General features: G+C 43.3%; 1 protein-coding gene across 4 annotated transcripts in view; it reads right to left on the minus strand.

Moving 5' to 3' along the window:
* Window positions 1-431: 431 nt before the first annotated feature.
* The window catches only part of CHST15 (carbohydrate sulfotransferase 15), a 45,126-nt gene continuing 31,432 nt past the window's right edge, over window positions 432-14,125 (minus strand). For all 4 annotated transcript variants that reach the window (XM_009087111.4, XM_018910536.3, XM_018910535.3 and 1 more), the window contains 4 exons: window positions 9,526-9,682; window positions 5,761-5,917; window positions 2,229-2,376; window positions 432-1,067 (listed from right to left, as the gene is read on the minus strand). In XM_009087111.4, coding sequence (XP_009085359.1) covers window positions 877-1,067; window positions 2,229-2,376; window positions 5,761-5,917; window positions 9,526-9,682 — 653 coding nt within the window. In that variant the 3' untranslated portion in view covers window positions 432-876. The remainder of the gene's footprint in view (window positions 1,068-2,228; window positions 2,377-5,760; window positions 5,918-9,525; window positions 9,683-14,125) is intronic.

Consider the following 14,125-nt stretch of genomic DNA (forward strand, 5'->3'; position numbering starts at 1 on the left):
GGCTTTTAAAATGTGTATTCCTTCACAATGGAGAAGAGTAATCCTGCAGAATTTAGCACAAATATCCATAAAATCTCTTCATGGCCAGAAGTGGACTTTTATTTAAAAGTGGTTTCCTGGAAAAATGTGTGAGTGATAGGAATAAATTATACATATTCATACTTACATGAACAAAACATGGAAGGAAATGAATTTGTTATGCTAAACACCAAAATGGCCTGTTTAGGTTTCAGCCATCCATTCTCACCTGGATTATAAAATTTTCTTTTACAAGAACTGTGGCTAGAAAAGTCCATTTATCTTGAAGATATAAATGAGACCTGGAAATTTATGTGAATGCACTTCATCTTTCTTTCAGAATTAAGGAAACACACTCAGTGTTAGTGTAGACCATTTTTAAACAGGCTGACAAAAGGAAACAGAACTTTAGGTTGAATTCAATTAAAAATTTTAATGACTAAATGACATTGATTGCTTGAAAAAAAATGAGTGAATAACATATATTGAAAATGAGAGATTACAAGTGTAATTGTAGGAAACTGATGCTGACTCTGTGTTGCAGCATCTCAGAGAAGGTTCCACTTCAACACCCCTGTGGAGGAGCGTAAGACATCATTGTCCTGATGCTTGTCCACTCCTTTGCTGGGGTGAAAGAAGTTGCAATAAACTGATTAAAGCAAGATGCTTTCCATTCTCCCAAGGAAAATGTGGTAGAGCTGTTGAGATGTGGGCTGGCTGAAGGTGAGACTCTCAGCTCATCCATCGGCTGCTCTTTGGAATGGGAAAGAAAAAATGTAAAATATCCACGCACAAAAATAGAATTTAAAAAAATAAAAACTCCTTTAAGCACTGTAGTCGTGGCAAGAAATTTACATGTTATGTCCTCTTCCATAAAAAAGCATCATCAAAAAGAACTTGTGCCAGTTTTGTATTAAAAGGCCTATAGAAATCTCTTAAAATTGCCTTGGTGGTTGGCAGCATGGGGCCCAGGCTTCTGTCTTCAGGTCTTCGGGTGTTGGATGCAGGACTCTTGGTAATCAGAGCTTCTTGTTTCTCACTCAGAGGTCCTGTGGAAAAAGAGAATATTATCTTCAAATATTTCCCCCCAAAATGCCCATCCTAAAGAAATCTAATGACTGAATCAGAACGTTTGCCATGGGGAGAAAAATGTAATTTTTGTTAGCAGCCACAATGTTTCAGAATATTGAATACAGGCTTAGATCAGTAAAGTAAATCACTACTGGAGAATATGGAAATAATACATTTTCCTCTCCTATTAATTAATCCTTTCTATAAAAAGCAGCATAAATCACTCTTGGAGGAAAATAGCTATTTTCAGGAAAAAACAATGATTGAAGACAACTTCCCCTCCATTCTGGAGCTGCAGGTATTTTATGCTGCTATTTCATTTCATGGTGTGAGCTGACTAATACCCCACAGAAACCCTTCAAGCTTCCCTCAGCACTCAGGAAAGGCCTGGTTTGTTTATTTTGGAGGCTGGCAGTGGGATCAAAGTGGACACAGGTGCAGTGACACCCCACTTTGGGAATAAATGTGCATCAGCAAGATAAAAACCTAGGGAGTTTTCCAGCACAAACCACACTCAGGAAGCAGATGCCAAGCTTTTCATCTGTTCAGCCTGCTCCATCCAAGCTTTCCCATCATCTAGACCAAGCCTTGGACCAGACAGACGATTTTTCAGCCACATTTACATTCTCTTGCTACTGTCAAATCAACATTGGGCAACGTTTTGTCTGCCGGCGTTTTCTTCCGAGGATTAGCAACAGATGTCTCAATCAGCACAGCAAAAACACAATTTCTCCCTTCTCCTCGGCTACAAACACAACCTTTCATCATGCTCAGACTGAGGTTCTGGGCTGGTAGCACTTCAGTTTGTTAAAATTGTGGAGGATAACTCTGCATCTCCGTAAGCCCGTGGCAAACAAGACCTGAGTGACTTCAGAAGCAGGGCTGGCTTCTGTGTGGGAAGATAAATCCCTGCATTCTGAGTGGTCTGGATTTTTTTTTTTTATATATACTCTTACTAAGATCTTCTAACACCAGGCATTTGAGAATTTAATTTTGCTTGACTCCAGGCAATGAGATTAATGCATCCTTCAAGCCAAATTCCTCTGCTTCTCTTTTTGTCCCTTAATAAAGCAAAACCAACCTAAAAAGAGAAGGATAATAATGATTTTGCACACTTAAAACAGCCAGCAAGCACCTACCCAGATCCAGGAACTGGAACACCATGTGCATGGTGTACCTCATGTTGGATGCATGGTCCTCCAGGCGAAGAACAAGGATCTGATCTTTGTTAAAAACTGTCAGCCAGTCCAGGAGATACACAACATAGAGCCCTACCTGCAACCTCACCTGGAAGTACAAAAAAAAACCCCAAATTAGTTGACCTTACAACACAAAACAACACTCAACTCTGTCATCTGGGCAAAAAAAAAAAAAATCCCCAAAATGTGCTTTTAAGGCATGACAGAAAGAAAATATGTGAATATATTTCAATCTTCCTCTCATTTTCTGAACAGCTCAAAGAAATCTTTGCAAAGAGCTCTTCTGCTGGTGAGAGATGTCATTTTAGCAAGCTGCACTTGCTGCACCAGCCACAGGTGTGTGTCAAAGTGCTGCACAGACACAATTATCCGGAAAAGGATGCTCAGCCACCTCACACCCAAGCTCTCTGTGCTTGGAGCCTTCATGGAGACTCTGAGGACTCTCAGCCCCCAGATGAACAGTGATTCAAGGCAAGATGCTCAGTCCTGCCCCTTCTCCAGTACCCCAAGGCTGCTTATTTCAGTTTGATTTCACCTTGGGGAAATAGTTTAGGGGTGGGCTTGGCAGTGCTGCATTAACTTGGACTCAGTGACCTTACAGGTCTTTTCCAGCCTAAATGATTCCATTCCAGGTCACGCTGCCATGAGCAGGACAAATATTCTGCCTCGCTGTCAGGTGTTAGATTTGGGTGCATTTTGCTGCATCCTCTGATTGCAATGATGAGGTTGAGATCTCAGCTGCAGCAGCATTGATGGTGTCTTGTCTGAGTACCCAGAGAGTCAGACAGAGAGGGGGAATTGCAGATTTCAGCCTCTCCTGCCCTTATCTCTGTTTTTCTTCCCTCCTCAATTTTACATAACAAGTTGAAACATAAAAAGAGTAGCCTTGGTGTTCTTAAAAAGTCCAGCCTCCAACTGTGCTTATAAATATTTTTCTCAATCCCTTCAGGCTCAGAGGAGAGGAACATGAATCCCCAGTCTTAAGCATCTTTCATAAAAGAGACTTAACATCTTCAGCTTGCATTACCACAGACCCATCAAGTCAGACAACAGCCCCCTTCACTCCTGACACTGCCCCATCACCTACAATGATACCTAGATTCCCCTAAAAAAGCCTTATTTTGAATTATTGCTGAATTATTATTATTATTATCCTGTGTGATTCTGATGTGTGTCTTTGGCTGTTTATAACATCAGTCTCCAGATTTCTTTACAGATCTGCTACACCAGAACCTGGAACCTCTCACTTGATGAGGACACCAGGCTAAGATGGGATAATTCTGGCAGGGCAGCACCCCAGCCCTCAGGCAGTGCCTCACTCCACTCAGCACTGGGGCAAACTTGTGGTTTAATGTTTCTTTTCTCACCCCAGGCTCTTGTAAATAGTTTCTCCATCTTCCTTGTGCACTCCTTCAGGGGCTGGAAGGCTGGGATCACTCTGGGCACTGTGCCTTTCTCTGGGTCATGTTCTTGCCATAGATTCCAGGTGCCAAACACCCCTTTCTTCCCCCTCAGCAGCCAGGATGCCTAGGACACCTCTCTGGTTTCAGAAACACACTAACAAATAGCAAACCCCTTCTTTTCCTGGCACAGTCACAGAATTAGCAACCTAATGAGCTCACCAGGGACAGCAATCCTCACTCCTTCAATGCACAGCAAACCACGAACACAACAGATTTAGCAACTTGGCTGAAGAAGAAGCTAAAAAAGGCCACTGAGGAGCACAGTTGGCATGTGGATTTTATTACAAGCACCTGCTTGTGGCTCTGTGGAAGGAAAGAGGCCTCCTCTGCTCATTTCCAAAAGCATCTTCTTCAAGACGGGCTGTTCAAGAAGACAACAAATGGAGAAGGGTTCTGCACCCTGAGGGTGAACAGAAGAGGAAAATCTTTCCTTCTGGTTCTCTCTCTGCCTTTCTCTGCCACACTGGAAGGAATACATTTGTGCAAGCAGATGGCTGGAAAATTCTGTGATGCTGCCCTGCAGCAGCTGGTGTGTGAGGAAGTCCTGGGGGCTGCAGTCAGGGCTGAGCAGCTCCAGCCTACCTGGTAAGTGAGAGCAGTTTGCTCTGCTGCTGCAGGGCCCCAGCCCATGGAATGCACTCTTGTACTGTTATTCTATCCACTGGAAGAGGCAATAACTTCACCCAGAGGCAAAGGAGGGAACTATTCCCCCCAAATCCTTTATAGCCTGAGCAAATAAAAGAGGATTGAATGGCAAACTGGCCAGATGAGAGACTTCCAGTCCATCTCTTCCATATTATTCTCTGCCCTGGAGCAAAATCTGAAGTCAGTTCTATGCTGAAATTGTGAATTTTGGAATTGTAAGCCTGTAATACTTATCCATTCCCCTGCCAGCAGTTTCTGTGTTTTCTTGTATAATTTTCTGGCATGCACAATTAAAAAAAAAAAATTATCTAGTTATTGGTAGCCTTTTCTTACAAAAGAACACATAATTTATTCTGATTTTGAGGCAATTTGGTACTGCAAAGATCTTTGCCAGAGCTACTTTTTTGGAGACATCTGCAAAAAGCTTGTACATTAAATTGTAATCTTCACTAAATGTGCTCTCCATGCACTTGCACAATAGGAAAGCTGTGTTATCCCTGCTGGCATTCAGCAGGGAACAGGCTGAGGAGACAGCTGGGCCCCCACACCATCTTTTACATGGCTTCATATATACTTAAACCCTCCACTTTACTAATGAAGAGGGAGAAGCTTTGATTTCTCGCTGCTTCCTTGCATGGGATTTTGGTGCCTTAACAACCTTTCCACCAGGCTGTCCAGCTGGACAGTGCCCAGGCACAAAGGGACCTGGGGGCACTGGTGGACAGCAGCTGGACAGGAGCCAGCAGTGAGCCCTGGGGGCCAAGAAGGCCAAGGGCTCCTGGCCTGGAGCAGGAATGGAGTGGCAGCAGGAGTAGGGAGGTCACTGTGCCCTGCCCTGGGCACTGGGGAGGGCACACCTGGAGTGCTGTGCCCAGCTCTGCCCCTCAGCTTGGGAAGGACCTTGGGACACTGAGCACATCCAGAGGGGACAACGAGGCTGGAGAGGGGCTGGGAACACAAATCCTGAGAGGAACCCCTGAGGGAGCTGGGGAAAAGGAGACTCAGAGATGCCCCCATCACTCTCACAGCTCCTGAAAGGTGCCTGTGCTCAGCTGGGGCTGGGCTCTGTCTCCAGCAGCGCTGACACAACCAGAGCACACAGCCCCAAGGGAAATACAGGTTGGATAGCAGGGAAAAGTTTTTCACAGAAAGAATGATAAAGTTCTGGAATGGCTGCCTGGGGAGGTGGTGGAGTCCCCATCCCTGGGTGTGTTTAACAAAGCCTGGATGTGGCACTGCGTGCCAGGGTTCAGTTGGGGTGTTGGGGCTGAGTTGGACTTGATGATCTTGAAGGTCTCTCCAAACCCAGTCACTGGGAATTCTGTGAAAAGAGCAAGGAGCCAGAAGTGCCAGGAAATACGTACGGGCATGGCGTTGTTGAGGGTGTTGTTGTAGACACAGGCTCGCAGGGAGAAGTCCAGCACACAGCCCTCAAACAGCTGCAGCGACTCCGCCACCTTCTCGTGGAAATCCTCCGCGGATTTGTTGGCGCTGGCGAAGTACAGATAATCCGAGTACAACCTGGCAGGGGAGAACGTGGCAGTGAGGGGCTGAGGGAATGGAAGAACCTTTATTTACACAACAGATCTGGCAATTCCAATCAGCTACAGAATCCAGGGAAAGGGGATGTGTGTGTAACAGCGTCCCACCCACAGCCTGTCACCCAGTGACGTTTTTTCATTCATTTTAATGAGTTTTAGCTCACAGCAAAACCCTCGCCAGGGGATTTTGAACAGCACCCCCACTTTCAAGGTCTGCATCCCTGGAGACCTGACCCTAGAAATTGTGTGAGCCAATGTTTTCTCCTGAAGGCAAAATTTGGACTTTAAATTCATGTTCTCTGTGAACAGGAATGGTCTCAACTTATGTTGCTGCCCCTCTACACTGGTGTTCCATGGTCAGGAACAGTCCTTGTCTCTAAAACTTAAAGCTGATTTTAGACACTTTAACTTTAGGTGGGCTGGAAAGAGTAATTCTTACATTACTACCAAGCTGGCTACCATCATGAGTTAGAAAGAGTCCAGATTTCCCATTCCTTTCACAGGAAGCTTCACCTCCAATCTTATGTTGCCTTTCCATCAAAAACTTCCAATTTACAGTAGCTTACCTGTTGATTTTCTATTTTTTTTTTTTAAGATGAAGCAGGAGTCTCTCTAAGTTACAAGCATTATCCCCTCATTGCTCACTCTTAGCACAATTACTTAAAATCATTTTAAAAAGATAATGTAAATTCAAATTCCTTTGGAGGTGATGCCAGTGAAACAACCCAAAACCTACATGCAAAGAAAATATCAATTTTAGCATTAAGCCCTGAAACCTTGATTAGGCTTTTGCAAGATAAACATGTTTTAAAGAGACAAAGGAAATGCTCAGACATGACACAAATATTAGATCTGCTGAACATGATATTTTAACTTCCATTCATAATTGGGCTTAGAATGACCAGAACCACAACAATACCACAAGATTTTGAAGACAATTTTGTATCACTCCAGGAGCCACTTCCCCAGATGTTTTAGCAGCACAGATCTGATGCCTCCACAGTATCCTTCTCTTGATAAAACTCCAGAAATCCTACATATTTTTCAGCCTCTTTCAAAAAACCACAGGTGTTTAAGAAATAAAAACACCAATCTATTTAGGTCTCACTTATTACTGCAGTAACCTTTTGTATTGCACTTAGTTTATTTATCCTTTAACTCCCCTATATTTCCGTAGGTACTTAAAAACACCTCATTTGCAAAGTTTAGGCCTAAATCCAGCAAAGCACTTAAGCACAGGAATAGCCCCTCTGCACTCATTATTTATGTCAGTGTTTTGCAAGAACAGAATTTTAAGTCCCATGTGAAACAAATGAAGACTCTCTGTTCATTTTAAAAGAAATAAGAAAGGGAAAAGCTGAAGGGCCAGGCCAGCTGAGTTCACCTAAATTAGACACTCAACAGCATCTCCTGCTTGCAGGAAATGTGGCTATCAGGACCCAGCCTGTCCCAGGGATGGTGGGACTGAGTGGTGAAAGGATTCTTCCTGAGAAAAATCAGCCAGCAGGCAGCAGGTACAGCATGGGCCAGGCTGAAGAGTCATTACAAAGGTTCAATATGACTGCTTGGTGTTTCTAACCATCCATCAAAAGAAATGCATCATTTTTCAGACTCGTTGGCATCTTATGAAAAACTTCATTCTTGAGCACAAGTTCTCCCTCTGCAGGGCAATTGAGATTTCCTTTCCATTTCTCTTTTTCTTTTTTTTCCCCATCTGTTTTTAATTCTGGGGACAGCTGTCTTTGCTGATGAGGATTTCAGCTGTACTAGCTACTTGAAGTCCTTCCCTTCAACCTCTGCCCATTCCAATGAAATAATGACACCAGTTGACAACAACCATCTCAAAAAAAGATGGAATTCAAATATTCCCAGCTGGGGCTAGCCCAGACTTTGTGCAGGTTAGAAAAGAGCCCATCCCAGCCCCCTGCCCTCCTGGCTGCTCCAAGGAACCTGTCCCATTGCCTGGCACCACCAATGGATGCCTGGGCTGTCCCTTCTGCTTTTGCTCCTGCAGCTCAGATGAGCCATCAGGAATGTAGCGAATTGCAAATAAAGAGGAAGCAATTTGTCATAAACACAGTCAAGGAGATGAAACTGACTTTTTCTGTGACCCCTGCTAAAGCTGGCAAAGAGCTACACCTCCATTACAGAGGGTGGTTAAGGCAATCAGGGAGTTTGTCACTAATTTACATGAGGAAGCCACTCCAGCCACTCTCTTGCATAAAATTACCATCTGTTAACTCCCGGGGTCAGGAGATGCTGTTGATGTGGAGAGCTGCATTTCCTGACACAGGAGCTGGGAAGCATCTCCCAACCCTGCTGTCACCAAAGCCACATCCTGCCAGCAGGGAAGCTCCTTAGGGAGCACCACCCCAGCTCTGGAAGCTGCTGGGCAGCAGGTACAGGCTGCCTGCACACACAGCACAGGCCTGCTCTTCTCCCAGAGCCTGCTCCTCACCATCATCTTCATCCCCACCATCACCTGCATCCCCCATCATCACCTGCATCCCCTATCATCACCTGCATCCCCATCATCTTCATCCCCATCATCACCTGCATCCCCCACCAACACCTGCATCCCCATCATCTTCATCCCCATCATCACCTGCATCCCCCACCAACACCTGCATCCCCATCATCTTCATCCCCATCATCACCTGCATCCCCCATCATCACCTGCAGCTCTTCCTTCCCTGAGTTTTTCTGGTGCTTTGCCCCTGAGCACTGAGCCTGCCACAAGTATTCTGACTATCCTTATGGAGCTACAGTGAGAAGGAACCCACACCCCCTCAGTCTGATCCTTGTGGACTCTGCCTCCATCCCTTCCACCCTCCCCTTCACCCTCATCCTTATTATCCTCCTTCAGAGGACACAGTGGGAAGGAATGAGCCAGAAATCTGGAGGAAGACTGGAGAGAAAAAGTGAAATGCAAGTGGAAAGATGGACATTCCTGACTCTGCATAGCCATTTAAAACAGCCCATACCCTGGGAAAATCCAAGCCCTTTCCCTGCAAACAAAGGAAGACAAGGATGAGCTCCTGTAGCTGTTGGCTGTGCAAGCTACAAATGCCCAGTGAACCTTTACATGACTGTCTCACCAAGCACTTAAAAGAGTTTTAAAAAATTGTATCATTTGCTGACTCCAGAGCTATTTAATCATTCTTAATCATGATTATTTAATCAGTTTGAACTGCAAACCCCATGAAAACATAGATTTTACTACTTAAATGAAATGAAACATTTCCCAGGACTACTTCTGCTGAGATCTGGAGATGCAGTGCCCTCCTAGTCTAAAGAGCCCTGCTGAGAACCAGGGCATATTAGCTCAGGTAATGGCATTAGATTGCATTTGGAAACATAAAAATTCTTTTTTTTTAAATACCTTCGAGGTCCAGGCATGGAACTCATGGCATTCACACTCACATACTTCTCTTTAAAACATTATCACTGTTACCCATGCCAAAATACACAGAATAAACCCCCCCTTGTCACAAACAAGTAGCTCTCAAACATCACGTGAATATTTACTTGCATCCAACAGAGTGAGAGCTGAAAATATTATTATAACAAGAAAATTGTCATGCTCACCTTTCAACAGGGTCCCTCAGCATGATGATAAGTTTGGCATTTGGTTGGAAGGCATGGATAAAATCCTGGATGAGGAAGGGAGGTTCTCCTTCAGTACTGTTGTCATAGAAGAAAATCCAAGCATTGTTGTCCCACATTGTCGAGGCACTGGCCTCCCCTGGAAATGAAAAGCATCTCTGCTGGTAACTCATTCCATTCCTCACGTTGGAGTGGAAATTGGCTGAATTTTTAAGTGCTGTTAGGCAGATCAAAACTGACTCCATGAATTTCAACAGACCCTAGTTGTTGCAGACTGCTCTGGCTGAAGCTCTCAGAGCTGCAGCAACCCCCCTGCCCCGTGCCTTTGGGAATGCAGGGATGCTTAAGGCAGGTTTGATACAATTCCACCTGAAATGTTGCTCTCCATGACCACACTGCTTCCTGCTGGTGGCTAACACATTCAAATAAATTTAATTTGGGCTGGAATGGACTGCTCAGCACCTTTTCCAGGAGGAATCATGGAATCACAGAATGATCTGGGCTGGAAGGGACCTTAAAGATCATCTTGTTCCCATCCCTTCCACTGGGCTAGCTGGCTCCAAACTCCACCCAACCCAACCTTGAGGAGCAGGAGTCTGTCCCTGCTGAAGCCTTGCAATGCTCTTTGCAGCACCCACAGGTTGGCCTTAATGCTCCCAATCTCAGAGAAGCAGCTTGCTAACAAACTGGAACATTTCCCACAGAAAAATGTGGAAACCATCACCCCTGCTGATCAACAGTGTGGAAAACAATCAGGAGAATCAGTGAGCATATAAGAAATATTTAAAAAGCAGCTGAGATGTGTCATTAAGGTTTGAAATATTAATTTTATATAATTATTCATGCAGAACAAGTCAACTATTTATGAACAGATAAAGGGTTTATAGAATAAATAGCACACTTTGGTCAAATACCAGATTCTGGTATCTTCAGTGTCAGAAGAATCTCACTTGGAATGCAATGCTACAGGGAAAAATATATTTAGTAAAAATCTCTGCCAGAGTGAGGTATATGATGGTTCAGCTGCTAAATAAATTATCTGATACTTTGTTTTGAATTTTGTAACCTTCTCTGTCTTTTTAAGTAATCCTGGCATTTATGTGGCACAGTACTGCTCAATAAAACATGTATAGAAGCTTTTTGGGGACTTATAATGAAAGCTAACTCTTGTTAATGAGGTTTTTCAAATCAAAGGGAAGGAGATTAAAAAAATAATAATGTTGTAGGCTTATGGACTTGTAAATTATTTCCCTGTTTTTTTCTTCCTTCCTCTGCTGGGAAAGCCCAATAAAGATTTAAAAATATGGACAAAACACAACATGAGAAAGGTACTGGCTCCAAACTTCGGCTGAACATAATGTGATTCATTAATAAAGTCTGGGAGTTGTTAGAAAACACATTAATCTCCTGTCACGTTCATTTTGCCTCTTTCAGGAGGAGGAGATCAGGTCCATTGGCTATAGCTGGGTGTCCACAACAGCTCCATTCTAAATTAATTAGCCAAAGCACTGCCTAATCACCAGCAGGCTTCCACTTGTCAATTAAAACTCAATTAGCCCAGCTCCCATGCTGGGTGAGGCAGAAACACAAAGGATTAACCAGAGGCCAGGAGCTGAGACAGCCCTGCCACAGAAACCTCTCCTGAGCCATCAGGACGTGGGGAAATGCAGAGGGAAGGAGCCCCTGCAGGCAGGGATTTGCTGGGGAGGGCACTCCAGGGATGGGGGTGACCTTGGCACGTCCCTGCTCCATCCCCTGACAGGCACAGCCTCAAACAGCTCCCTCCAAATGTTTGCCTCGGTCATGGCAAGGTAATTAAAGTCAGTGACCCCATCAAGCCACCCCTATCCCTGTCTGGACTAGATCTGATCACCCTTCACAGCTCTCTGCTCTGTCCCCTGGTCACCCCGGGTGTTCTGCTGGATTCATCCCAGTCAGTGTGGCCAAACCTGCAAACACCTCCCTACACTGCTGCAATGTGAGCTACAAAAAACACCCAGTGCATTTACACATAAATGGGCAGATTCTCCTAACATCAGAGCCCACACTCCACAGAAACTCTGAATTCCACCACCCCAAATCTGCAGGCAGGACATAAGACAGGGACACAAATCCCACAATCATAAAGGTTGGAGAAGACCTCCAAGATTGCCAAGTCCAACCCAAGATCACAGGCACAAAACGTAAGCATTAACAGGGCTCAAGGTGCTGCTCCAGCCCAGCAAAACCTGGGCTCAAGAGGCTAAATCTTCCCACAGGATGAAAGTCACAAATTTAATGAGGGGAAAAAAAAATTATATAAAAATATAACATTCTGGTCCCTGCTGACTTGTATAATTTTAATTTCCTGTAGCAGGCAAACAAAAATATTTCTGACAATTTGACAGTGTTTGGTTTTGGTTTAATATAATATAATCATATATATTATATAAAAATAGATATATAATATATATTATTATATATAATACATATATATATTATATATATTAAATGGCATATATAATATATAATTATATATATTTACATATGTAATATATACATTATATGGATAATTATAAGTATATATAATTATAATATAATACAGGTTTAATACCTGCAAAGAGAACAAGCCATACCAAACATGAGATAAATTAATCACCAACAATTAATTGTGTTTAATTACACCGGTGCAACTGAATTGGTTTTTTTCCTTATGGACTTAAAGATCAGATGAATTATTAAATTGCCTAAAGAATGGTGCATAACCTCCTCATTCAGTCATTAATGGATTAACATCACATTGTGTTTTCACAAGTCATTCCTCTGAATTTATCTTATAATGATTCCACATAAACAAATCCTGTTCAGAATGCCTCGGGCTGGATCAGCCCTGTCCTCTGGGGTTCATCTCTAAACAGATATTGGGCTTTTTATTTTTTTGGAAAATGCAGTTATTACCCACTAGGTTTAATATCCAAAGAAGCCTAACTTTTCAAAATATTATAACATTATGAACTACTGAAATATTTACAGTTTTAATTTGATTTTTCTTTACAGTCATCTGAAATAAGAAAAGGATGATTATGAGAAAACCTGATGTTCATACAGATTCATTTTAGGCTAGATGTCTTTGTTTTGTTTTTTACCAAGGTCATAAAAGACTGCCTTAATGAGTATAATCATTCAAGACTTTTCCTGTAAACTTAATAAGAAAACCCAGCAGAACCTTAATGACACAAGAAATGAGACCACAGGAAAAAGAAACACAAAGTGAGCCCTACAAAAAGCTGCAACAGGAGGTGGGTAATCAAAGATGTACATTGCCAATTAGATTAGTGAATTTAATTAGTATAAGCACTTCACCCATCAAAGGACAGGAGATATTATTGTAAGTAGCAGGAAAATCTGCAGATGTCCTTGAAGGCAACATTTCTTAAGAGCCCCATCTTGCACATGTTGCTCAGTGCTGCAATGTTTGATAAAGTGAATGATGGACTTAAATGGAGGCTGGGGAAGTACTGAAGAAATGTGACTCAGACAAGGCTCTGGCTTAACCAACCTAAGGCACCATCACCATCTCATCCAGCCATCAACAGGTTAAAATTTTAGGTTATAATGAGACCAAACCCCGCCTAATTCTGAGGTCAGGCAGTAAACTCTTGTCTCTATTTTCTGTAGAATTATGACTTCAAGCCTGCTTGAAAAGTCTCTTTTTGACAGGCAACTGGCACTTGCACAACCACTTTTTGCACGGAATGTGTCTGGTTTCCCTGTGAAATAAGACTGGTAAAATTCCCATCCCTCAGTGTTCTGGTTTTAGCAGACAGCAAAAGCAGAATTGAGCAGTTTGTGATGTTCCTCATGGGCACTGTAAACCAGTACACCGTGGGCCAGACTGGATGAGCCCAGTGGATTTCCCGTGTGTGTCAGGGACAGCAATCCAGGGATCCCTCCCTAGAGCCCCGTGCTCACCATGGACTTCCACCAAGTACAATAAAACAGCACTTCTAGACCATTCTTAGTGGCAATTAAGTAATTTAACACCAACTAATTATATCAATTTTTTTCTGCTGGAGCTTAAGAGCCACTGGGAGCTTTTGCTACCACATCTCCCAGCAGCTCTGGGATTCCTGCAGCACCCAGTGCGTGTCACACCACCACAGTTACTGATTTATCCCAGACATTGCTCCAGCATTTGGAAGTGAAGCCACAATCCCAGCACTACAGGCAATCCCCTCATAATTGTGCTTAAAGTGGATGTGGCCCTTGGGGACATGAGTTCATGGTGACCTTGGAAGTGCTGGGGGAATGGATGGGAGTGATGATCTTAGAGGGCTTTTCCAACCTAAATGGTTCTGTGAAAACAAAATGAAAACGAGTCACTGAGGTCATTCTCATTCTTGGAATAAAAACCAAAACCAACACATTAATTAAATGCTGATGCCCATCAGATATACAGCACTTGCTCAGGAATTTTCTGAAGATAATCACTGCTTCTTATCAAAGAAAGAAGGAAAAGAAAGCCAAGAGCTTCCAGGCACACCAGAGAAAAGCAACATCAGGGGCTCTGTGCTGAAAACCAGCCACAAAACCCCCCTCTGAT

Source organism: Serinus canaria, chromosome 6 (genome assembly GCF_022539315.1).
Source record: "Serinus canaria isolate serCan28SL12 chromosome 6, serCan2020, whole genome shotgun sequence".
NCBI classification, from domain to species: Eukaryota; Metazoa; Chordata; class Aves; order Passeriformes; family Fringillidae; genus Serinus; species Serinus canaria.